Below are 26,483 nucleotides of genomic sequence, written 5' to 3' on the forward strand. Positions count from 1 at the left end.
ACTCGCAGCTCCCGCTCCTTTTTAATCTCTGCTCCGACTCTCAGCTCCCGCTCTTTATAAATCCCCGCTCTGACTCGCAGCTCCCGCTCTCTTTAAATCTCCGCTCTGACTCGCAGCTCCTTCTCTTTTTAAATCTCCGCTCCGACTCGCAGCACCCGCTCTTTTTAAATCTCCGCTCTGACTCTCAGCTCCCGCTCTTTTTAAATCTCTGCTCCGACTGGCAGGTCCTGCTCTATTTAAATCTCTGCTCCGACTCTCAGCTCCCGCTCTTTATAAATCACTTTTTAAATCTCATCTCAGACTCTCAGCTCCCGCTCTTTGTAAATCTCTTTTTAAATCTCCTCTCCGACTCTCATCTCCTGCTGTTTTTAAATCTCCGCTCCGACTCGCAGCTCCCGCTCATTTTAAATCTCCGCTCCGACTCGCAGCTCCTGCTCTTTTAAAATCTCCGTTCTGACTCTCAGCTCACGCTCTTTTTAAATCTCTGCTCCGACTCTCACCTCCCGCTCTTTATAAATCTCCGCTCCGACTCGCAGCTCCTGCTCTTTTAAAATCTCCGCTCCGACTCTCTGCTCCTGATCTTTTTAAATCTCAGCTCTGACTCGCAGCTCCCGCTCTTTTTAAATCTCCGCTCCGACTCACAGCTCCCGTGCTTTTTAAATCTCCGCTGCAACTCGTAGCTCCCGCTCTTTTTAAATCTCCGCTCCGACCCTGAGCTCCCGCTCTTTTTAAATCTCCGCTCTGACTCTCAGCTCCCACTCTTTTTAAATCTCCGCTCTGACTCTCAGCTTCCGCTCTTTTTAAATCTCTTCTCCTAACTCGCAGTTCCTGCTCTTTTTAAATCTCCGCTCCGACTCGCAGCCCCTGTCTCTTTTTAAATCTCCGCGACTCTCAGCTCCCGCTCTTTTTAAATCTCCGTGCTGACTCTCAGCTCCCGCTCTTTTTAAATCTCCGCTCCGACTCGTAGCTCCCCCTCCTTTTAAATCTCTGCTCCGACTCTCAGCTCCCGCTCTTTATAAATCCCCGCTCTGACTCGCAGCTCCCGCTCTTTTTAAATCTCCGCTCCGACTCGCAGCTCCCGCGCTTTTTAAATCTCTGCTCCGACTCTCAGCTCCCGCTCTTTATAAATCACTTTTTAAATCTCAGCTCAGACTCTCAGCTCCCGCTCTTTGTAAATCTCTTTTTAAATCTCCTCTCCGACTCTCATCTCCTGCTGTTTTTAAATCTCCGCTCCGACTCGCAGCTCCCGCTCATTTTAAATCTCCGCTCCGACTCGCAGCTCATGCTCTTTTAAAATCTCCGTTCTGACTCTCAGCTCACGCTCTTTTTAAATCTCTGCTCCGACTCTCACCTCCCGCTCTTTATAAATCTCCGCTCCGACTCGCAGCTCCTGCTCTTTTAAAATCTCCGCTCCGACACTCTGCTCCTGATCTTTTTAAATCTCAGCTCTGACTCGCAGCTACCGCTCTTTTTAAATCTCCGCTCCGACTCACAGCTCCCGTGCTTTTTAAATCTCCGCTGCAACTCGTAGCTCCCGCTCTTTTTAAATCTCCGCTCCGACCATGAGCTCCCGCTCTTTTTAAATCTCCGCTCCGACTCGCAGCTCCCGCTCTTTTTAAATCTCCGCTCTGACTCTCAGCTCCCGCTCTTTTTAAATCTCCGCTCTGACTCTCAGCTCCCGCTCTTTTTAAATCTCTGCTCCTAACTCGCAGTTCCTGCTCTTTTTAAATCTCCGCTCCGACTCGCAGCCCCCGTCTCTTTTTAAATCTCCGCGCCTCTCAGCTTCCGCTCTTTTTAAATCTCCGTGCTGACTCTCAGCTCCCGCTCTTTTTAAATCTCCGCTCCGACTCGCAGCTCCCGCTCCTTTTTAATCTCTGCTCCGACTCTCAGCTCCCGCTCTTTATAAATCCCCGCTCTGACTCGCAGCTCCCGCTCTCTTTAAATCTCCGCTCTGACTTGCAGCTCCTGCTCTTTTTAAATCTCCGCTCCGACTTGCAGCTCCCGCTCTTTTTAAATCTCCGCTCTGACTCTCAGCTCCTGCTCTTTTTAAATCTCTGCTCCGACTCGCAGTTCCTGCTCTTTTTAAATCTCCGCTACGACTCGCAGCCCCCGTCTCTTTTTAAATCTCCGCGACTCTCAGCTACCGCTCTTTTTAAATCTCCGTGCTGACTCTCAGCTCCCGCTCTTTTTAAATCTCCGCTCCGACTCGCAGCTCCCCCTCCTTTTAAATCTCTGCTCCGACTCTCAGCTCCCGCTCTTTATAAATCCCCGCTCTGACTCGCAGCTCCCGCTCTTTTTAAATCTCCGCTCCGACTCACAGCTCTCATGCTTTTTAAATCTCCGCTGCAACTCGTAGCTCCCGCTCTCTTTAAATCTCCGCACCGACCCTGAGCTCCCGCTCTTTTTAAATCTCCGCTCCGACTCGCAGCTCCTGCTCTTTTAAAATCTCCGTTCTGACTCTCAGCTCACGCTCTTTTTAAATCTCTGCTCCGACTCTCACCTCCCGCTCTTTATAAATCTCCGCTCCGACTCGCAGCTCCTGCTCTTTTAAAATCTCCGCTCCGACTCTCTGCTCCTGATCTTTTTAAATCTCCGCTCTGACTCGCAGCTCCCGCTCTTTTTAAATCTCCGCTCCGATTCACAGCTCCCGTGCTTTTTAAATCTCCGCTGCAACTCGTAGCTCCCGCTCTTTTTAAATCTCCGCTCCGACCCTGAGCTCTCGCTCTTTTTAAATCTCCGCTCTGACTCTCAGCTCCCACTCTTTTTAAATCTCCGCTCGGACTCTCAGCTCCCGCTCTTTTTAAATCTCTGCTCTGACTCTCAGCTCCCGCTCTTTTTAAATCTCTGCTCCTAACTCGCAGTTCCTGCTCTTTTTAAATCTCCGCTCCGACTCGCAGCCCCCGTCTCTTTTTAAATCTCCGCGACTCTCAGCTCCCGTTCTTTTTAAATCTCCGTGCTGACTCTCAGCTCCCGCTCTTTTTAAATCTCCGCTCCGACTCGCAGCTCCCGCTCCTTTTAAATCTCTGCTCCGACTCTCAGCTCCTGCTCTTTATAAATCCCCGCTCTGACTCGCAGCTCCCGCTCTCTTTAAATCTCCGCTCTGACTCGCAACTCCTGCTCTTTTTAAATCTCCGCTCCGACTCGCAGCTCCCGCTCTTTTTAAATCTCCGCTCTGACTCTCAGCTCCCGCCCTTTTTAAATCTCTGCTCCGACTCGCAGTTCATGCTCTTTTTAAATCTCCGCTCCGACTCCCAGCCCCCGTCTCTTTTTAAATCTCCGCGACTCTCAGCTCCCGCTCTTTTTAAATCTCCGCTCCGATTCGCAGCTCCCGCTCCTTTTAAATCTCTGCTCCGACTCTCAGCTCCCGCTCTTTATAAATCCCCCCTCCGACTCCCAGCCCCCGTCTCTTTTTAAATCTCCGCTCTGACTCGCAGCTCCTGCTCTTTTTAAATCTCCGCTCCGACTCGCAGCTCCCGTCTCTTTTTAAATCTCCGCGACTCTCAGCTAACGCTCTTTTTAAATCTCCGTGCTGACTCTCATCTCCCGCTCTTTTTAAATCTCCGCTCCGACTCGCAGCTCCCCCTCCTTTTAAATCTCTGCTCCGAATCTCAGCTCCCGCTCCTTATAAATCCCCGCTCTGACTCGCAGCTCCCGCTCTTTTTAAATCTCCGCTCCGACTCGCAGCTCCCGCGCTTTTTAAATCTCTGCTCCGACTCTCAGCTCCCGCTCTTTATAAATCACTTTTTAAATCTCATCTCAGACTCTCAGCTCCCGCTCTTTGTAAATCTCTTTTTAAATCTCCTCTCCGACTCTCATCTCCTGCTGTTTTTAAATCTCCGCTCCGACTCGCAGCTCCCGCTCATTTTAAATCTCCGCTCCGACTCGCAGTTCCTGCTCTTTTAAAATCTCCGTTCTGACTCTCAGCTCACGCTCTTTTTAAATCTCTGCTCCGACTCTCACCTCCCGCTCTTTATAAATCTCCACTCCGACTCGCAGCTCCTGCTCTTTTAAAATCTCCGCTCCGACTCACAGCTCCCGTGCTTTTTAAATCTCCGCTGCAACTCGTAGCTCCCGCTCTTTTTAAATCTCCGCTCCGACCCTGAGCTCCCGCTCTTTTTAAATCTCCGCTCTGACTCTCAGCTCCCACTCTTTTTAAATCTCCGCTCTGACTCTCAGCTCCCGCTCTTTTTAAATCTCTGCTCCTAACTCGCAGTTCCTGCTCTTTTTAAATCTCCGCTCCGACTCGCAGCCCCCGTCTCTTTTCAAATCTCCGCGACTCTCAGCTCCCGCTCTTTTTAAATCTCCGTGCTGACTCTCAGCTCCCGCTCTTTTTAAATCTCCGCTCCGACTCGCAGCTCCCGCTCCTTTTAAATCTCTGCTCCGACTCTCAGCTCCCGCTCTTTATCAATCCCCGCTCTGACTCGCAGCTCCCGCTCTCTTTAAATCTCCGCTCTGACTCGCAGCTCCTGCTCTTTTTAAATCTCCGCTCCGACTCGCAGCTCCTGCTCTTTTAAAATCTCCGCTCCGTTTCTCTGCTCCTGATCTTTTTAAATCTCAGCTCTGACTCTCAGCTCCCGCTCTTTGTAAATCACTTTTTAAATCTCATCTCAGACTCTCATCTCCCGCTCTTTGTAAATCTCTTTTTAAATCTCCTCTCCGACTCTCATCTCCTGCTGTTTTTAAATCTCCGCTCCGACTCGCAGCTCCCGCTCATTTTAAATCTCCGCTCCGACCCTGAGCTCCCGCTCTTTTTAAATCTCCGCTCTGACTCTCAGCTCCCACTCTTTTTAAATCTCCGCGACTCTCAGCTCCCGCTCTTTTTAAATCTCCGTGCTGACTCTCAGCTCCCGCTCTTTTTCAATCTCCGCTCCGACTCGCAGCTCCCCCTCCTTTTAAATCTCTGCTCCGACTCTCAGCTCCCGCTCTTTATAAATCCCCGCTCTGACTCGCAGCTCCCGCTCTTTTTAAATCTCCGCTCCGACTCGCAGCTCCCGCGCTTTTTAAATCTCTGCTCCGACTCTCAGCTCCCGCTCTTTATAAATCACTTTTTAAATCTCAGCTCAGACTCTCAGCTCCCGCTCTTTGTAAATCTCTTTTTAAATCTCCTCTCCGACTCTCATCTCCTGCTGTTTTTAAATCTCCGCTCCGACTCGCAGCTCCCGCTCATTTTAAATCTCCGCTCCGACTCGCAGCTCATGCTCTTTTAAAATCTCCGTTCTGACTCTCAGCTCACGCTCTTTTTAAATCTCTGCTCCGACTCTCACCTCCCGCTCTTTATAAATCTCCGCTCCGACTCGCAGCTCCTGCTCTTTTAAAATCTCCGCTCCGACACTCTGCTCCTGATCTTTTTAAATCTCAGCTCTGACTCGCAGCTCCCGCTCTTTTTAAATCTCCGCTCCGACTCACAGCTCCCGTGCTTTTTAAATCTCCGCTGCAACTCGTAGCTCCCGCTCTTTTTAAATCTCCGCTCCGACCCTGAGCTCCCGCTCTTTTTAAATCTCCGCTCCGACTCGCAGCTCCCGCTCTTTTTAAATCTCCGCTCTGACTCTCAGCTCCCGCTCTTTTTAAATCTCCGCTCTGACTCTCAGCTCCCGCACTTTTTAAATCTCTGCTCCTAACTCGCAGTTCCTGCTCTTTTTATATCTCCGCTCCGACTCGCAGCCCCCGTCTCTTTTTAAATCTCCGCGCCTCTCACCTCCCGCTCTTTTTAAATCTCCGTGCTGACTCTCAGCTCCCGCTCTTTTTAAATCTCCGCTCCGACTCGCAGCTCCCGCTCCTTTTAAATCTCTGCTCCGATTCTCAGCTCCCGCTCTTTATAAATCCCCGCTCTGACTCGCAGCTCCCGCTCTCTTTAAATCTCCGCTCTGACTTGCAGCTCCTGCTCTTTTTAAATCTCCGCTCCGACTTGCAGCTCCCGCTCTTTTTAAATCTCCGCTCTGACTCTCAGCTCCTGCTCTTTTTAAATCTCTGCTCCGACTCGCAGTTCCTGCTCTTTTTAAATCTCCGCTCCGACTCGCAGTCCCCGTCTCTTTTTAAATCTCCGCGACTCTCAGCTACCGCTCTTTTTAAATCTCCGTGCTGACTCTCAGCTCCCGCTCTTTTTAAATCTCCGCTCCGACTCGCAGCTCCCCCTCCTTTTAAATCTCTGCTCCGACTCTCAGCTCCCGCTCTTTATAAATCCCCGCTCTGACTCGCAGCTCCCGCTCTTTTTAAATCTCCGCTCCGACTCACAGCTCTCATGCTTTTTAAATCTCCGCTGCAACTCGTAGCTCCCGCTCTCTTTAAATCTCCGCACCGACCCTGAGCTCCCGCTCTTTTTAAATCTCCGCTCCGACTCGCAGCTCCTGCTCTTTTAAAATCTCCGTTCTGACTCTCAGCTCACGCTCTTTTTAAATCTCTGCTCCGACTCTCACCTCCCGCTCTTTATAAATCTCCGCTCCGACTCGCAGCTCCTGCTCTTTTAAAATCTCCGCTCCGACTCTCTGCTCCTGATCTTTTTAAATCTCCGCTCTGACTCGCAGCTCCCGCTCTTTTTAAATCTCCGCTCCGATTCACAGCTCCCGTGCTTTTTAAATCTCCGCTGCAACTCGTAGCTCCCGCTCTTTTTAAATCTCCGCTCCGACCCTGAGCTCTCGCTCTTTTTAAATCTCCGCTCTGACTCTCAGCTCCCACTCTTTTTAAATCTCCGCTCGGACTCTCAGCTCCCGCTCTTTTTAAATCTCTGCTCTGACTCTCAGCTCCCGCTCTTTTTAAATCTCTGCTCCTAACTCGCAGTTCCTGCTCTTTTTAAATCTCCGCTCCGACTCGCAGCCCCCGTGTCTTTTTAAATCTCCGCGACTCTCAGCTCCCGTTCTTTTTAAATCTCCGTGCTGACTCTCAGCTCCCGCTCTTTTTAAATCTCCGCTCCGACTCGCAGCTCCCGCTCCTTTTAAATCTCTGCTCCGACTCTCAGCTCTTGCTCTTTATAAATCCCCGCTCTGACTCGCAGCTCCCGCTCTCTTTAAATCTCCGCTCTGACTCGCAACTCCTGCTCTTTTTAAATCTCCGCTCCGACTCGCAGCTCCCGCTCTTTTTAAATCTCCGCTCTGACTCTCAGCTCCCGCCCTTTTTAAATCTCTGCTCCGACTCGCAGTTCATGCTCTTTTTAAATCTCCGCTCCGACTCGCAGCCCCCGTCTCTTTTTAAATCTCCGCGACTCTCAGCTCCCGCTCTTTTTAAATCTCCGCTCCGATTCGCAGCTCCCGCTCCTTTTAAATCTCTGCTCCGACTCTCAGCTCCCGCTCTTTATAAATCCCCCCTCTGACTCGCTGCCGTCGCTCTCTTTAAATCTCCGCTCTGACTCGCAGCTCCTGCTCTTTTTAAATCTCCGCTCCGACTCGCAGCTCCCGTCTCTTTTTAAATCTCCGCGACTCTCAGCTAACGCTCTTTTTAAATCTCCGTGCTGACTCTCATCTCCCGCTCTTTTTAAATCTCCGCTCCGACTCGCAGCTCCCCCTCCTTTTAAATCTCTGCTCCGAATCTCAGCTCCCGCTCCTTATAAATCCCCGCTCTGACTCGCAGCTCCCGCTCTTTTTAAATCTCCGCTCCGACTCGCAGCTCCCGCGCTTTTTAAATCTCTGCTCCGACTCTCAGCTCCCGCTCTTTATAAATCACTTTTTAAATCTCATCTCAGACTCTCAGCTCCCGCTCTTTGTAAATCTCTTTTTAAATCTCCTCTCCGACTCTCATCTCCTGCTGTTTTTAAATCTCCGCTCCGACTCGCAGCTCCCGCTCATTTTAAATCTCCGCTCCGACTCGCAGTTCCTGCTCTTTTAAAATCTCCGTTCTGACTCTCAGCTCACGCTCTTTTTAAATCTCTGCTCCGACTCTCACCTCCCGCTCTTTATAAATCTCCACTCCGACTCGCAGCTCCTGCTCTTTTAAAATCTCCGCTCCGACTCTCTGCTCCTGATCTTTTTAAATCTCAGCTCTGACTCGCAGCTCCCGCTCTTTTTAAATCTCCGCTCCGACTCACAGCTCCCGTGCTTTTTAAATCTCCGCTGCAACTCGTAGCTCCCGCTCTTTTTAAATCTCCGCTCCGACCCTGAGCTCCCGCTCTTTTTAAATCTCCGCTCTGACTCTCAGCTCCCACTCTTTTTAAATCTCCGCTCTGACTCTCAGCTCCCGCTCTTTTTAAATCTCTGCTCCTAACTCGCAGTTCCTGCTCTTTTTAAATCTCCGCTCCGACTCGCAGCCCCCGTCTCTTTTCAAATCTCCGCGACTCTCAGCTCCCGCTCTTTTTAAATCTCCGTGCTGACTCTCAGCTCCCGCTCTTTTTAAATCTCCGCTCCGACTCGCAGCTCCCGCTCCTTTTAAATCTCTGCTCCGACTCTCAGCTCCCGCTCTTTATCAATCCCCGCTCTGACTCGCAGCTCCCGCTCTCTTTAAATCTCCGCTCTGACTCGCAGCTCCTGCTCTTTTTAAATCTCCGCTCCGACTCGCAGCTCCTGCTCTTTTAAAATCTCCGCTCCGTTTCTCTGCTCCTGATCTTTTTAAATCTCAGCTCTGACTCTCAGCTCCCGCTCTTTGTAAATCACTTTTTAAATCTCATCTCAGACTCTCATCTCCCGCTCTTTGTAAATCTCTTTTTAAATCTCCTCTCCGACTCTCATCTCCTGCTGTTTTTAAATCTCCGCTCCGACTCGCAGCTCCCGCTCATTTTAAATCTCCGCTCCGACCCTGAGCTCCCGCTCTTTTTAAATCTCCGCTCTGACTCTCAGCTCCCACTCTTTTTAAATCTCCGCGACTCTCAGCTCCCGCTCTTTTTAAATCTCCGTGCTGACTCTCAGCTCCCGCTCTTTTTCAATCTCCGCTCCGACTCGCAGCTCCCCCTCCTTTTAAATCTCTGCTCCGACTCTCAGCTCCCGCTCTTTATAAATCCCCGCTCTGACTCGCAGCTCCCGCTCTTTTTAAATCTCCGCTCCGACTCGCAGCTCCCGCGCTTTTTAAATCTCTGCTCCGACTCTCAGCTCCCGCTCTTTATAAATCACTTTTTAAATCTCAGCTCAGACTCTCAGCTCCCGCTCTTTGTAAATCTCTTTTTAAATCTCCGCTCCGACTCGCAGCTCCCGCTCATTTTAAATCTCCGTTCTGACTCTCAGCTCACGCTCTTTTTAAATCTCTGCTCCGACTCTCACCTCCCGCTCTTTATAATTCTCCGCTCCGACTCGCAGCTCCTGCTCTTTTAAAATCTCCGCTCCGACTCTCTGCTCCTGATCTTTTTAAATCTCAGCTCTGAGTCGCAGCTCCCGCTCTTTTTAAATCTCCGCTCCGACTCACAGCTCCCGTGCTTTTTAAATCTCCGCTGCAACTCGTAGCACCCGCTCTTTTTAAATCTCCGCTCCGACCCTGAGCTCCCGCTCTTTTTAAATCTCCGCTCCGACTCGCAGCTCCCGCTCTTTTTAAATCTCCGCTCTGACTCTCAGCTCCCGCTCTTTTTAAATCTCCGCTCTGACTCTCAGCTCCCGCTCTTTTTAAATCTCTGCTCCTAACTCGCAGTTCCTGCTCTTTTTAAATCTCCGCTCCGACTCGCAGCCCCCGTCTCTTTTTAAATCTCCGCGACTCTCAGCTCCCGCTCTTTTTAAATCTCCGTGCTGACTCTCAGCTCCCGCTCTTTATAAATCCCCGCTCTGACTCGCAGCCCCCGCTCTCTTTAAATCTCCGCTCTGACTCGCAACTCCTGCTCTTTTTAAATCTCCGCTCCGACTCGCAGCTCCCGCTCTTTTTAAATCTCCGCTCTGACTCTCAGCTCCCGCTCTTTTTAAATCTCCGCTCCGACTCGCAGCCCCCGTCTCTTTTTAAATCTCCGCGCCTCTCAGCTCCCGCTCTTTTTAAATCTCCGTGCTGACTCTCAGCTCCCGCTCTTTTTAAATCTCCGCTCCGACTCGCAGCTCCCGCTCCTTTTAAATCTCTGCTCCGACTCTCAGCTCCCGCTCTTTATAAATCCCCGCTCTGACTCGCAGCTCCCGCTCTCTTTAAATCTCCGCTCTGACTTGCAGCTCCTGCTCTTTTTAAATCTCCGCTCCGACTTGCAGCTCCCGCTCTTTTTAAATCTCCGCTCTGACTCTCAGCTCCTGCTCTTTTTAAATCTCTGCTCCGACTCGCAGTTCCTGCTCTTTTTAAATCTCCGCTCCGACTCGCAGCCCCCGTCTCTTTTTAAATCTCCGCGACTCTCAGCTACCGCTCTTTTTAAATCTCCGTGCTGACTCTCAGCTCCCGCTCTTTTTAAATCTCCGCTCCGACTCGCAGCTCCCCCTCCTTTTAAATCTCTGCTCCGACTCTCAGCTCCCGCTCTTTATAAATCCTCGCTCTGACTCGCAGCTCCCGCTCTTTTTAAATCTCCGCTCCGACTCGCAGCTCCCGCGCTTTTTAAATCTCTGCTCCGACTCTCAGCTCCCGCTCTTTATAAATCACTTTTTAAATCTCAGCTCAGACTCTCAGCTCCCGCTCTTTGTAAATCTCTTTTTAAATCTCCGCTCCGACTCGCAGCTCCCGCTCATTTTAAATCTCCGTTCTGACTCTCAGCTCACGCTCTTTTTAAATCTCTGCTCCGACTCTCACCTCCCGCTCTTTATAATTCTCCGCTCCGACTCGCAGCTCCTGCTCTTTTAAAATCTCCGTTCTGACTCTCAGCTCCCGCTCTTTTTAAATCTCCGCTCTGACTCTCAGCTCCCGCTCTTTTTAAATCTCTGCTCCTAACTCGCAGTTCCTGCTCTTTTTAAATCTCCGCTCCGACTCGCAGCCCCCGTCTCTTTTTAAATCTCCGCGACTCTCAGCTCCCGCTCTTTTTAAATCTCCGTGCTGACTCTCAGCTCCAGCTCTTTATAAATCCCCGCTCTGACTCGCAGCCCCCGCTCTCTTTAAATCTCCGCTCTGACTCGCAACTCCTGCTCTTTTTAAATCTCCGCTCCGACTCGCAGCTCCCGCTCTTTTTAAATCTCCGCTCTGACTCTCAGCTCCCGCTCTTTTTAAATCTCTGCTCCGACTCGCAGTTCCTGCTCTTTTTAAATCTCCGCTCCGACTCGCAGCCCCCGTCTCTTTTTAAATCTCCGCACTGACTGTCAGCTCCCGCTCTTTTTAAATCTCCGTGCTGACTCTCAGCTCCCGCTCTTTTTAAATCTCCACTCCGACTCGCAGCTCCCGCTCTTTATAAATCTCCGCTCTGACTCGCTGCTCCTGCTCTTTTTAAATCTCCGCTCCGACTCGCAGCTCCCCCTCCTTTTAAATCTCTGCTCCGACTCTCAGCTCCCGCTCTTTATAAATCACTTTTTAAATCTCAGCTCAGACTCTCAGCTCCCGCTCTTTGTAAATCTCTTTTTAAATCTCCTCTCCGACTCTCATCTCCTACTGTTTTTAAATCTCCTCTCCGACTCTCAGCTCCCGCTCATTTTAAATCTCCGCTCCACTCTCAGCTCCTGCTCTTTTTAAATCTCCACTCCGACTCGCAGCTCCCGCTCTTTATAAATCTCCGCTCTGACTCGCTGCTCCTGCTCTTTTTAAATCTCCGCTCCGACTCGCAACTCCTGCTCTTTTTAAATCTCCGCACTGACTGTCAGCTCCCGCTCTTTTTAAATCTCCGCTCCGACTCGCAGCTCCCGCTCTTTTTAAATCTCCGCTCTGACTCGCTGCTCCTGCTCTTTTTAAATCTCCGCTCCGACTCGCAACTCCCGCTCTTTTTAAATCTCCGCTCCGACTCGCAGCCCCCGTCTCTTTTTAAATCTCCGCGACTCTCAGCTCCCGCTCTTTTTAAATCTCCATGCTGACTCTCAGCTCCCGCTCTTTTTAAATCTCCGCTCCGACTCGCAGCTCGCCCTCCTTTTAAATCTCTGCTCCGACTCTCAGCTCCCGCTCTTTATAAATCCCCGCTCTGACTCGCAGCTCCCGCTCTTTTTAAACAACCGCTCCGACTCGCAGCTCCCGCGCTTTTTAAATCTCTGCTCCGACTCTCAGCTCCCGCTCTTTATAAATCACTTTTTAAATGTCAGCTCAGACTCTCAGCTCCTGCTCTTTGTAAATCTCTTTTTAAATCTCCGCTCCACTCTCAGCTCCTGCTCTTTTTAAATCTCCGCTCCGACTCGCAGCTCCCGATCTTTTTAAATCTCCGCACTGACTGTCAGCTCCCGCTCTTTTTAAATCTCCGCTCCGACTCTCAGCTCCCGCTCTTTTTAAATCTCCGCTCCGACTCGCAGCTCCGGCTCTTTTTAAATTTCCGCTCAGACTCTCAGCTCCCGCTCTTTATAAATCTCCGCTCTGACTCTCAGCTCCCGCTCTTTTTAAATCTCCGCTCCCACTATCAGCTACCGCGCTTTTTAAATCTCTGCTCCGACTCGCAGCTTCCCCTCTTTTTAAATCTCAGCTCAAACTCGCAGCTCCTGCTCTTTTTAAATCTCTGCTCTGACTCGCAGCTCCTGCTCTTTTAAAATCTCCGTTCTGACTCTCAGCTCCCGCTCTTATTAAGTCTCCGCTCTGACTTTCAGCTCCTGCTCTTTTTAAATCTCCGCTCCGACTCGCAGCCCCCGTCTCTTTTTAAATCTCCGCGACTCTCAGCTCCCGCTCTTTTTAAATCTCCCTGCTGACTCTCAGCTCCCGCTCTTTTTAAATCTCCGCTCCGACTCGCAGCTCCCGATCTTTTTAAATCTCCGCACTGACTGTCAGCTCCCGCTCTTTTTAAATCTCCGCTCCGACTCTCAGCTCCCGCTCTTTTTAAATCTCCGCTCCGACTCGCAGCTGCGGCTCTTTTTAAATCTCCGTGCTGACTCTCAGCTCCCGCTCTTTTTAAATCTCCGCTCCGACTCTCAGCTCCAGCTCTTTATAAATCCCCGCTCTGACTCGCAGCCCCCGCTCTCTTTAAATCTCCGCTCTGACTCGCAACTCCTGCTCTTTTTAAATCTCCGCTCCGACTCGCAGCTCCCGCTCTTTTTAAATCTCCGCTCTGACTCTCAGCTCCCGCTCTTTTTAAATCTCTGCTCCGACTCGCAGTTCCTGCTCTTTTTAAATCTCCGCTCCGACTCGCAGCCCCCGCCTCTTTTTAAATCTCCGCGACTCTCAGCTCCCGCTCTTTTTAAATCTCCGTGCTGACTCTCAGCTCCCGCTCTTTTTAAATCTCCGCTCCGACTCGCAGTTCCCCCTCCTTTTAAATCTCTGCTCCGACTCTCAGCTCCCGCTCTTTATAAATCTCTTTTTAAATCTCCTCTCCGACTCTCATCTCCTGCTGTTTTTAAATCTCCTCTCCGACTCTCATCTCCCGCTCATTTTAAATCTCCGCTCCACTCTCAGCTCCTGCTCTTTTTATATCTCCACTCCGACTCGCAGCTCCCGCTCTTTATAAATCTCCGCTCTGACTCGCTGCTCCTGCTCTTTTTAAATCTCCGCTCCGACTCGCAACTCCCGCTCTTTTTAAATCTCCGCACTGACTGTCAGCTCCCGCTCTTTTTAAATCTCCGCTCCGACTCGCAGCTCCCGCTCTTTTTAAATCTCCGCTCCGACTCGCAGCCCCCGTCTCTTTTTAAATCTCCGCGACTCTCAGCTCCCGCTCTTTTTAAATCTCCATGCTGACTCTCAGCTCCCGCTCTTTTTAAATCTCCGCTCCGACTCGCAGCTCCCCCTCCTTTTAAATCTCTGCTCCGACTCTCAGCTCCCGCTCTTTATAAATCCCCGCTCTGACTCGCAGCTCCCGCTCTTTTTAAACAACCGCTCCGACTCGCAGCTCCCCTGCGCTTTTTAAATCTCTGCTCCGACTCTCAGCTCCCGCTCTTTATAAATCACTTTTTAAATCTCAGCTCAGACTCTCAGCTCCTGCTCTTTGTAAATCTCTTTTTAAATCTCCGCTCCACTCTCAGCTTCTGCTCTTTTTAAATCTCCGCTCCTGATCGCAGCTACCGATCTTTTTAAATCTCCGCACTGACTGTCAGCTCCCGCTCTTTTTAAATCTCCGCTCCGACTCTCAGCTCCCGCTCTTTTTAAATCTCCGCTCCGACTCACAGCTCCGGCTCTTTTTAAATCTCCGCTCCGACTCGCAGCTCCGGCTCTTTTTAAATTTCCGCTCAGACTCTCAGCTCCCGCTCTTTATAAATCTCCGCTCTGACTCTCAGCTCCCGCTCTTTTTAAATCTCCGCTCCCACTATCAGCTACCGCGCTTTTTAAATCTCTGCTCCGACTCGCAGCTTCCCCTCTTTTTAAATCTCAGCTCAAACTCGCAGCTCCTGCTCTTTTTAAATCTCTGCTCTGACTCGCAGCTCCTGCTCTTTTAAAATCTCCGTTCTGACTCTCAGCTCCCGCTCTTATTAAGTCTCCGCTCTGACTTTCAGCTCCTGCTCTTTTTAAATCTCCGCTCCGACTCGCAGCCCCCGTCTCTTTTTAAATCTCTGCGACTCTCAGCTCCCGCTCTTTTTAAATCTCCCTGCTGACTCTCAGCTCCCGCTCTTTTTAAATCTCCGCTCCGACTCGCAGCTCCCGATCTTTTTAAATCTCCGCACTGACTGTCAGCTCCCGCTCTTTTTAAATCTCCGCTCCGACTCTCAGCTCCCGCTCTTTTTAAATCTCCGCTCCGACTCGCAGATCCGGCTCTTTTTAAATCTCCGCTCCGACTCGCAGCTCCCGCTCTTTTTATATCTCCGCTCAGACTCTCAGCTCCCGCTCTTTATAAATCTCCGCTCTGACTTTCAGCTCCCGCTCTTTTTAAATCTCCGCCCCGACTATCAGCTACCGCGCTTTTTAAATCTCCGCTCCGACTCGCAGCTTCCCCTCTTTTTAAATCTCCGCACCGACTCGCAGCTCCCGCTCTTTTTAAATCTCAGCTCAAACTCGCAGCTCCCGCTCTTTTTAAATCTCTGCTCTGACTCGCAGCTCCTGCTCTTTTAAAATCTCCGTTCTGCCTCTCAGCTCCGCTCTTATTAAGCCTCTGCTCTGACTTTCAGCTCCTGCTCTTTTTAAATCGACGCTCTGACTCACAGCTCCCGCTCTCTTTAAATCTCCGCTCTGACTCGCAGCTCCCGCTCTTTTTAAATCTCCGCTCTGACTCTCAGATCCCGCTCTTTTTAAATCTCTGCCCCTAACTCGCAGTTCCTGCTCTTTTTAAATCTACGCTCCGACTCGCAGCCCCCGTCTCTTTTTAAATCTCCGCGACTCTCAGCTCCCGCTCTTTTTAAATCTCCGTGCTGACTCTCAGCTCCCGCTCTTTTTAAATCTCCGCTCCGACTCGCAGCTCCCGCTCCTTTTAAATCTCTGCTCCGACTCTCAGCTCCCGCTCTTTATAAATCCCCGCTCTGACTCGCAGCTCCCGCTCTCTTTAAATCTCCGCTCTGACTCGCAGCTCCTGCTCTTTTTAAATCTCCGCTCCGACTCGCAGCTCCTGCTCTTTTTAAATCTCCGCTCTGACTCCCAGCTCCCGCTCTTTTTAAATCTCTGCTCCGACTCGCAGTTCCTGCTCTTTTTAAATCTCCGCTCCGACTGGCAGCCCCCGTCTCTTTTTAAATCTCCGCGACTCTCAGCTCCCGCTCTTTTTAAATCTCCGTGCTGACTCTCAGCTCCCGCTCTTTTTAAATCTCCGCTCCGACTCGCAGCTCCCCCTCCTTTTAAATCTCAGCTCCGACTCTCAGCTCACGCTCTTTATAAATCTCCGCTCCGACTCGCAGCTCCCGCGCTTTTTAAATCTCTGCTCCGACTCTCAGCTCCCGCTCTTTATAAATCACTTTTTAAATCTCAGCTCAGACTCTCAGCTCCCGCTCTTTGTAAATCTCTTTTTAAATCTCCTCTCCGACTCTCATCTCCTGCTGTTTTTAAATCTCCGCTCCGACTCGCAGCTCCCGCTCTTTTTAAATCTCCGCTCCGACTCGCAGCCCCCGTCTCTTTTTAAATCTCCGCGACTCTCAGCTCCCGCTCTTTTTAAATCTCCGTGCTGACTCAGCTCCCGCTCTTTTTAAATCTCCGCTCCGACTCGCAGCTCCCCCTCCTTTTAAATCTGTGCTCTGACTCTCAGCTCCCGCTCTTTATAAATCCCCGCTCTGACTCGCAGCTCCCGCTCTTTTTAAATCTCCGCTCCGACTCGCAGCTCCCGCGCTTTTTAAATCTCTGCTCCAACTCTCAGCTCCCGCTCTTTATAAATCACTTTTTAAATCTCAGCTCAGAATCTCAGCTCCCGCTCTTTGTAAATCTCTTTTTAAATCTCCTCTCCGACTCTCATCTCCTGCTCTTTTTAAATCTCCTCTCCGACTCTCATCTCCTGCTCTTTTTCAATCTCCGCTCCGACTCGCAGCTCCTGCTCTTTTTAAACCTCCGCTCAAACCCGCAGCTCCCGATCTTTTTAAATCTCTGCTCTGATTCGCAGTGAGAGTCAATGTGTGTGGAACTGTATCCCAGTGAGAGTCAGTGTGTGTGGAACTGTACCCCAGTAAGAGTCAGTGTGTGTGGAACTGTATCCCAGTGAGAGTCAGTGTGTGTGGAACTGTATCCCAGTGAGAGTCAGTGTGTGTGGAACTGTGTCCCAGTGAGAGTCAGTGTGTGTGGAACTGTATCCCAGTGAGAGTCAGTGTGTGTGGAACTGTATCCCAGTGAGAGTCAGTGTGTGTGGAACTGTATCCCAGTGAGAGTCAGTGTGTGTCGGACTGTACCCCAGCGAGAGTCAGTGTGTGTGGAACTGTATCCCAGTGAGAGTCAGTGTGTGTGGAACTGTATCCCAGTGAGAGTCAGTGTGTGTGGAACTGTATCCCAGTGAGAGTCAGTGTGTGTCGGACTGTACCCCAGTGAGAGTCAGTGTGTGTCGGACTGTACCCCAGCGAGAGTCAGTGTGTGTGGAACTGTATCCCAGTGAGAGTCAGTGTGTGTGGAACTGTATCCCAGTGAGGGTCAGTGTGTGTGGAAATGTATCCCAGTGAGGGTCAGTTTGCACAATAGAGAATTGAAGTTTGAGATTGTTGCAGCTGGAATTTAATCTCTCTTGGTGTCTAAGTTTACAATTCCTTCTGTTTCAGATGAAACCTCCTTTGAAGCTGGTATCCGAGTTCAAATTCATACTCAGAATGAGCCGCCCTATATTCATCAGTTAGGTTTCGGCGTTCCCCCTGGATTCCAAACCTTCGTATCTTGTCAGGAACAAAGGGTATTTCCAGCAAATCCCTCGCGTTAGCCTCTTCAATTCACCCGCTTGACCTCAGCGCTGTCATGTAAAATTTGGAGGGACCTTCACTCTGTATCTAACCCCGTGCTGTACCTGTCCTGGGAGTGTTTGATGGGGACAGCGTAGAGGGAGATTTACTCTGTATCTAACCCCGTGCTGTACCTGTCCTGGGAGTGTTCGATGGGGACAGTGTAGCGGGAGCTTTACTCTGTATCTAACCCCGTGCTGTACCTGTCCTGGGAGTGTTTGATGGGGACAGTGTCGAAGGAGCTTTACTCTGTATCTAACCCCGTGCTGTACCTGTCCTGGGAGTGTTTGATGGGGACAGTGAAGAGGGAGCTTTACTCTGTATCTAACCCCGTGCTGTACCTGTCCTGGGAGTGTTTGATGGGGACAGTGTAGAGGGAGCTTTACTCTGTATCTAACCCCGTGCTGTACCTATCCTGGGAATGTTTGATGGGGACAGTGTAGAGGGAGCTTTACTCTGTATCTAACCCCGTGCTGTACCTAACCCCGTGCTGTACCTGTCCTGGGAGTGTTTGATGGGGACAGTGTAGAGGGAGCTTTACGCTGTATCTCACCCCGTGCTGTACCTGTCCTGGGAGTGTTTGAAGGGGTCAGTGTAGAAGGAGTTTTACTCTGTATCTAACCTCGTGCTGTACCTATCCTGGGAGTGTTTGATGGGGACAGTGTAGAGGGAGCTTTACTCTGTATCTAACCCCGTGCTGTACCTGTCCTGGGAGTGTTTGATGGGGACAGTGTAGTGGGAGTTTTACTCTGTATCTAACCCCGTGCTCTACCTGTCCTGGGAGTGTTTGATGGGACCGTGTCGAGGGAGCTTTACTCTGTATCTAACCTCGTGCTGTGCCTGTCCTGGGAGTATTTGATGGGACCGTGTAGTGGGAGTTTTACTCTGTATCTAACCTCGTGCTGTGCCTGTCCTGGGAGTGTTTGATGGGGACAGTGTAGAGGGAGCTTTACTCTGTATCTAACCCCGTGCTGTACCTGTCCTGGGAGTGTTTGATGGGGACAGTGTAGAGGGAGCTTTACTCTGTATCTAACCCCGTGCTGTACCTGTCCTGGGAGTGTTTGATGGGGACAGTGTAGAGGGAGCTTTACTCTGTATCTAACCCCGTGCTGTACCTGTCCTGGGAGTGTTTGATGGGGACAGTGTAGAGAGAGTTTTACTCTGTATCTCACCTTGTGCTGTGCCTGTCCTTGGTGTCATAGATGCCCTGAGTCATACGGCGCAGAAGCAGGCCCTTCGGCCCACCATGTCTATGCTGACCTTCAAATACCAATCGATACTCATCCCATTTCCCAGCACTTGGTCCCTCTCCGTTTCTGCCTTGGGCAATTTAAGCGCTGTGGAGATACTTCTGAAATATTGTGAGAGTCCGTGCCTCCACCACCCTCTCAGGCAGCACATTCCATATTTCCACAACCCTCTGAATGAAAAAATGTTTCCTCAGATCCCCTCTAAACCACTTACTCCTCACCTTAACCCTGTGCTCTGTGTCTAACACACATTATTCAGTGTCTCCTCACAGCTGAAACCTTCCGTCCCAGCCAACATCCTGGTGAATCTCCTCTGCCCTCACCCAGCGCAATCACATCCTTCCAATGGTGTGGTGACCAGAACTGCACACAATATTCCACCTGTCGCCGAACCATTATAAAGTTGTACCAAGAGCTCCCTGCTCCTACATTCTGTGCCCCTGCTAATGAAGGCAAAAAATCCGTATGCCTTCTTCACCACTCTATCTGCCTCTGCTGTCACCTTCAGGGATCCATGCACCGGTTCACCAATGTCCCTTTGTTGCTCAATGCTCCCCCGGGATCTACTATTCATTGTGTCTCTCCTCTCCTTATTCGACCTCCCAAAAAGCAACACCTCACTTATCAGGATTAAATTCCATCTGTCGTTGCTCTGCCCAATTTACCAGCTGATCAACATCGGTCTGCAGCCTAAGACTATCGACCTCACTGTCTACAACACCACCAATTTTCATGTCGTCTGCAAATTTATTGATTACACATTCGACATTCAAATCCAAGTCGTTAATGTAAATAACAAACAGCGAGGGTCCCTGTGGTACACAGTGGTCACAGGCTTCCAAAAGCAACCCTCCACCATCACCCTTTGCCTCCTGTTAAGAAGCCAATTTTGAATCCAATTGGCAAACTTGCCTTGGGTCCCATGGGCTTTAACCTTTTGGACCAGCCTTCCATGTGGAACCTTGTCAAAGGCCTTACTGAAGTCCATGTCAACCACACCAACTGCATTACACTCATCAATATATTTAGTTGCCTTTTCTAAAACTTCAATTAAATTAGTTAACCAACAAATCCATGCTGGTGATCCCTCATCAATTCCTACCTTTGCAAGTGTTTGCTAATCGTAACCCTCAGAATTTGTTCTCCAATAATTTCCCTCCCACTGACGTGAGACTAACTGGCCTGTAATTATCTGGTTTATCCCTGCTCCCTTCTTGAATAAAGGTGCCACATTGGCTATCCCCCAGTTATCTGACACTTCACCTGTGGCCACTGAAGATTGAATATCTCCGTCAGGGTCTCAGCAATCTCCTCCCTTGTTTCCCGGAGCAGCCTGGGATACATCTCATCAAGCCCTGGGGCTTTATACACTTTTATGCCTGCAAAACATCTAATACCTCATCTTGATTATGTGGTGAACGTATTGCTACTGCAATTCACCATTGTATTGTACTGTACTATGTTGATGCCCCTGTGGGCTCCGCCTGTGGCTCCGCCCCCTCGGGGGAGGTATATAGATCTGCAGCCTGTAGGCGGCACTCAGTACAGAGCAGTCGCAGGCAGGCACAGTTCTAGCTGATTAAAACCACTGTTCACTTCAACTCTTTGTCTCGTGTGAATTGCTGGTCGCATCAGATTAATCTTAACATACTCTCGAACTTCGCTGTCCTAACTGAAATCTCCAGATACCCTGGGTTTGTACTCAGTGACTACAAGACCTCGCACACATTCTCTAGCTCCATGCTAGATTGCCCCTTTGTCCCTAATTGTCCGCACCATTTCCCTGGTCATCCTCTTGCTCTTAATAGACTTATAAAATTCCTTGGAGTTTTCCTTAATCCTCTCTGCCAATGATATATTGTGCCCCTCGATATCCCTGGAAATCCAGGATTCCCTGGACTTGCCAACTTTGTCTTTCACTTTGAGAGGAGCACGTTGGCCCTGAACTCTCCCTGTTTCACTTTTAAATGACTCCCACTTTCCAGGTGTAGATTTATCTGTAAGTTGCTGCTCCCAATCTGTGTTTGCCAGATCCTGTCCAATGAGATTGAAATCGGCCTTCCCCCATTTCAGACACATTCCTGCAATATCCGTCTCCCTTTCCAGAGTGACTTTGAAACTTACAGAATTATGGTCACTATCCCCAAAATAATCGTTATTGTCACAAGTAGGTTCACATTAACACTGAATGAAGTTATTGTGAAAAGCCCCTAGTCACCACATTCCGGCGCCTGTTCGGGTACACAGAGGGAGAATTCAGAATGTCCAATTCCCCTAACAGCACATCTTTGGACTGTGGGAGGAAACCGGAGCGCCCGGAGGAAACCCACGCAGACACGGGGAGAACGTGCAGACTCCGCACAGACAGTGACCCAGCCGGGAATCAAACCCGGGACCCTGGAGCTGTGAAGCAACAGTGCTAACTACTGTGCCACCGTGCCCCCCAACTGACGCTTTGACCAATTAACCAGTGTCATTTCCTCGGATCAGGTTTCGCCCTGCCCCATCCCAAGTCGGACTACCTGTGCTGGCACAATTGGGTGCACTTTAAAAGCTCCAGCCCGTCTAATCCTTTCACACTGAGGCGATTCCAGTTAATATTGGTGAAGTTGAAATCTCCAATTACTTACCTCGATTCCTCTCACACCTCTCTGTGATTTGCCAACATATCTGCTCCTCTATCTCCCCCTGGCTGTTGGGAGGCCTGTAGGACAATTCCAGAAAAGTGATCGCCCCTTTTTTATTTCAAAGCTCCACCCTTATGGCCACGTTTCAAGAGTGTCCAAGACATCCTCCCTCATTACCACAGTGTTGGTCTCTTTTATCAATAATGCAATGCCCCCACCTGTCTTTAATTTGTTTCCAATTAAGGGGCAATTTAGGGGCTGGTTTAGCACAGGGCTAAATCGCTGGCTTTGAAAGCAGACCAAGGCAGGCCAGCAGCACGGTTCAATTCCCGTACCAGCCTCCCCGAACAGGCACCGGAATGTGGCGACTAGGGGCTTTTCACAGTAACTTCATTGAAACCTACTTGTGACAATAAGCGATTTTCATTTCATTTTTTCATTTAGTGTGTTCAATCCACCTACCCTGCACATCTTTGGGTTGTGGGGGCGAAACCCACGCAAACACGGGGAGAATGTGCAAACTCCACACGGACAGTGACCCAGAGCCGGGATCGAACCTGGGACCTCGGCGCCGTGAGGCAGCAGTGCTAACCCACTGCGCCACCCGTGCTGCCCTACCCCCACCTGTCTTTAATCACCCCTCCCCCACCCACATCATGCCTGAAACCTCTACACCCCGGAATGTTTGTATGTTTGACTGTTTGTAGTTTTCCTGTTCTCTTTCTCTTGTTCTTTTTATTCAGTTGACGTATTTGCCCCAACCTTGGGGTCACTGCCACTCCGTTCTGAAGGGGAACCTTCTCCCCGGATATGCTGATTACAGTCTGACAGCATGTCGCATCCACTGTGAGAAGGAGGCTGTGGTCAGGAAATGTCACTGTCGGATGGTCCACATGCCAGGTAGGGTGAGAGTGTGCAGAGCAGACTGTGGGCATCTCTGGGTGTTGTCACCATGCTGGGTCACATGGGGGGACTGAATGTAACATCAACATATTAATTCCGGAACAACAGTACACAAGATTGTTATTGTTATACATGATTACGTGCAAATACGTGCAAATAGTCCAAGATAGATTTATTAATGGGATTCAGTTGGGACAGGATTTTGACACAGGCCCATTGAAGCTGATGAATGGTAAGTGACTTGGTGGGGAGTCTCCAGGTGGTGGGGTTCCTGGGTATCTGCTGCTCCTGTCCTTCTAGATGGTAGAGGTCCTGGGTTTGGAAGGTGCTGACTAAGGAGCCTTGGTGAGTTGCTGCAGTGCATCTTGTAGATGGTCCACACGGCTGCCACTGGTGGAGGGAGTTGGTGTTTATGTTGAGGGAGATGTTTGTGCTTTGATTTCCATGTTGAATACTATTTGGACCTGTCGTCAGTTCACTTGTGGTCTAACCTGGTTTGGGATGGTTTCCTTCTACCTAAGAGTGACTCAGGTCTACGTCTGGTAGGTGTCTTCAAAAATTCCTTTATTCACACTGCAGAACTCTCAACTTCTTGGTAAGTGTATCTCTCCCTTGTACAGACTGTCGTCCCTTCTCAGTCTTTTGCACTTGACTGCTGATGCCATGGTGCCATCATGGTACACATGAGGCAAAGTGGTATTGTCGCTGGACTAGTAATCCAGAGACCCAGGATAATGGTCTGGGGACCTGGGTTCGAATCCCACCACTGCAGGTGGTGGAATTTTAATTCAATAAAAATGTGGAATTAAAAATCTAATGCTGACCATGAATGACCATTGGCGATTGTCGTAAAAACCCACCTGGTTCAGTAATGTCCTTGCCCGGTTTGGCCCACATGTGACTCCAGCCCGTCGGTAATGTGTTGAGTCTTAACTGCCCTTAGGGATGGGCAATAAATACGGGCACAGCCACGCCCATGTCCCATAAATGAATAAAGAAAAAACAAGCCATAACTATTAACCAATTATTCTACATTTTCTCGCAAATCTTGTCTCAATTTATTTTGCGGCAATCGTAACCTTTTTCCATTGTATTTTCGGACAATGGTCGAACTCCTTCACTGCTTCAGATTCTACCCAACTCCTACCTTTCCGCTGCCCTGCTACTCACTGTCGTAAACCTCCCTCAGTGTTCCCAGCTCCCTTAGAGGTGCAGCCAGTCCTCCTTTCCCTGGACGAATTGTCCGAATGGAAGAGCTCTGCTCACGATAATCTTGATGATGTAGATCCACAAGAAACTCTTTTGTCCAGACCCTCAGTGATAGCTCTGTATATTCTATTGTCAGCATTAGTCAATCAGGTCCTTTAAAATCCCAGATCCATAATATTCATATTCATCATTTCTCATTTGAATCATTGGGTCCTCGCAGCTTGGATGGCCTGTGTCTTATTGTTTAATGGCTTTATTTGCCCGGAGAACTGAAGTTTCCATTTCTGTTTCTGTTTTGGTTTCCGATTCACTTTCCTTAGCAACCTCACAGTCCAGTTTCCATTTCAGTTTGGTTCAACCCCTAACATACAGATTCCGCTACATAAACCGCTCTTTTCACAAACCTGGGAGTATCGCAGGGATCGTCACAGCCAGTGAAGATCTTGGCAAAGCAAACGTTGGGAAGGTTGAGAAAATATCTTGGGTGCGATTCTCCGTTGGCTGATGCTGAAATTGTGGTTTGACGCCAAATCGCAATTCTCCGTCACCTCGACTGCGGCACCAATGCGATCCGGGACGGACGGACAGTAGGCACCGTTTGCGTGTCATTAGCGGTCCTGACCCGGTATTCCCCGGGGCCTCCGCGATGCTCCGCCTCCGATGCGCCGAGTTCCCCCGCGGTTCACTTCTGCTTTTAAACATCGTGAAACCGGCGTCGCGGCGGCTGAGGGGTCGGATCAGTTTTGCTGTCGTGGAAATCCACGATTTCTGCTGCGGCACGAACACTCCGGAACGGAGAGATTCCCACCCCAGCGTCAGGAACGGAGATTCCCGCCCCAGCGTCAGGAACGGAGATTCCCGCCCCAGCGTCAGGAACGGAGAGATTCCCGCCCCAGCGCCAGGAACGGAGAGATTCCCGCCCCAGCGCCAGGAACGGAGAGATTCCCGCCCCAGCGCCAGGAATGGGGAGATTCCCGCTCCAGCCTCCGGAACGGAGATTCCCGCCCCAGCCTCCGGAACGGAGATTCCCGCCCCAGCGTCAGGAACGGAGAGATTCCCGCCCCAGCGTCAGGAACGGGGATATTCCCACCCCAGCCTCCGGAACGGAGAGATTCCCTCTCCAGCCTCCGGAACGGGGAGATTCCTGCCCCAGCGTCAGGAACGGAGAGATTCCCGCCCCAGCGTCAGGAACGGGGAGATTCCCGCCCCAGTGTCAGGAACAGGGAGATTCCCGCTCCAGCCTCCGGAACGGGGAGATTCCCGCTCCAGCCTCCGGAACGGGGAGATTCCCGCTCCAGCCTCCGGAACGGAGATTCCCGCTCCAGTCTCCGGAACGGGGATTCCCGCTCCAGCCTCCGGAACGGAGAGATTCCCGCCCCAGCCTCCGGAACGGAGAGATTCCCTCTCCAGCCTCCGGAACGGGGAATCCCGCTCCAGCCTCCGGAACGGGGATTCCCGCTCCAGCCTCCGGAACGGGGAGATTCCCGCCCCAGCGTCAGGAACGGAGAGATTCCCGCCCCAGTGTCAGGAACAGGGAGATTCCCGCTCCAGCCTCCGGAACGGGGAGATTCCCGCTCCAGCCTCCGGAACGGGGAGATTCCCGCTCCAGCCTCCGGAACGGAGATTCCCGCTCCAGTCTCCGGAACGGGGATTCCCGCTCCAGCTTCCGGAACGGGGAGATTCCCGCCCCAGCGTCAGGAACGGAGAGATTCCCGCCCCAGTGTCAGGAACAGGGAGATTCCCGCTCCAGCCTCCGGAACGGGGAGATTCCCGCTCCAGCCTCCGGAACGGGGAGATTCCCGCTCCAGCCTCCGGAACGGAGATTCCCGCTCCAGTATCTGGAACGGGGAGATTCCCGCCCCAGCCTCCGGAATGGGGAGATTCCCGCTTCAGCCTCCGGAACGGAGAGATTCCCACCCCAGCGTCAGGAACGGAGATTCCCGCCCCAGCGTCAGGAACGGAGATTCCCGCCCCAGCGTCAGGAACAGAGAGATTCCCGCCCCAGCGCCAGGAACGGAGAGATTCCCGCCCCAGCGCCAGGAACGGAGAGATTCCCGCCCCAGCGCCAGGAACGGGGAGATTCCCGCTCCAGCCTCCGGAACGGAGATTCCCGCCCCAGCCTCCGGAACGGAGATTCCCGCCCCAGCGTCAGGAACGGAGAGATTCCCGCCCCAGCGTCAGGAACGGGGAGATTCCCACCCCAGCCTCCGGAACGGAGAGATTCCCTCTCCAGCCTCCGGAACGGGGAGATTCCCGCCCCAGCGTCAGGAACGGAGAGATTCCCGCCCCAGCGTCAGGAACGGGGAGATTCCCGCCCCAGTGTCAGGAACAGGGAGATTCCCGCTCCAGCCTCCGGAACGGGGAGATTCCCGCTCCAGCCTCCGGAACGGGGAGATTCCCGCTCCAGCCTCCGGAACGGAGATTCCCGCTCCAGTCTCCGGAACGGGGATTCCCGCTCCAGCCTCCGGAACGGAGAGATTCCCGCCCCAGCCTCCGGAACGGAGAGATTCCCTCTCCAGCCTCCGGAACGGGGAATCCCGCTCCAGCCTCCGGAACGGGGATTCCCGCTCCAGCCTCCGGAACGGGGAGATTCCCGCCCCAGCGTCAGGAACGGAGAGATTCCCGCCCCAGTGTCAGGAACAGGGAGATTCCCGCTCCAGCCTCCGGAACGGGGAGATTCCCGCTCCAGCCTCCGGAACGGGGAGATTCCCGCTCCAGCCTCCGGAACGGGGATTCCCGCTCCAGCTTCCGGAACGGGGAGATTCCCGCCCCAGCGTCAGGAACGGAGAGATTCCCGCCCCAGTGTCAGGAACAGGGAGATTCCCGCTCCAGCCTCCGGAACGGGGAGATTCCCGCTCCAGCCTCCGGAACGGGGAGATTCCCGCTCCAGCCTCCGGAACGGAGATTCCCGCTCCAGTCTCCGGAACGGGGAGATTCCCGTCCCAGCCTCCGGAATGGGGAGATTCCCGCTCCAGCCTCCGGAACGGAGAGATTCCCACCCCAGCGTCAGGAACGGAGATTCCCGCTCCAGTCTCCGGAACGGGGATTCCCGCTCCAGCCTCCGGAACGGAGAGATTCCCGCCCCAGCCTCCGGAACGGAGAGATTCCCTCTCCAGCCTCCGGAACGGGGAGATTCCCGCTCCAGCCTCCGGAACGGGGAGATTCCCGCTCCAGCCTCCGGAACGGGGAGATTCCCGCTCCAGCCTCCGGAACGGGGAGATTCCCGCCCCAGTCTCCGGAACGGGGAGATTCCCGTCCCAGCCTCCGGAATGGGGAGATTCCCGCTCCAGCCTCCGGAACGGAGAGATTCCCAC

General features: G+C 51.5%; 1 protein-coding gene across 1 annotated transcript in view; it reads left to right on the forward strand.

The window, feature by feature from the left end:
* Positions 1-26,483, forward strand: part of LOC140385851 (acid-sensing ion channel 4-A-like) — a 936,074-nt gene that overhangs the window by 756,555 nt on the left and 153,036 nt on the right. The window contains exons 3-4 of the mRNA XM_072468444.1: positions 17,007-17,134; positions 21,801-21,957. Coding sequence (XP_072324545.1) covers positions 17,007-17,134; positions 21,801-21,957 — 285 coding nt within the window. The remainder of the gene's footprint in view (positions 1-17,006; positions 17,135-21,800; positions 21,958-26,483) is intronic.

Source organism: Scyliorhinus torazame, chromosome 2 (assembly GCF_047496885.1).
Source record: "Scyliorhinus torazame isolate Kashiwa2021f chromosome 2, sScyTor2.1, whole genome shotgun sequence".
Lineage (NCBI taxonomy): Eukaryota > Metazoa > Chordata > Chondrichthyes > Carcharhiniformes > Scyliorhinidae > Scyliorhinus > Scyliorhinus torazame.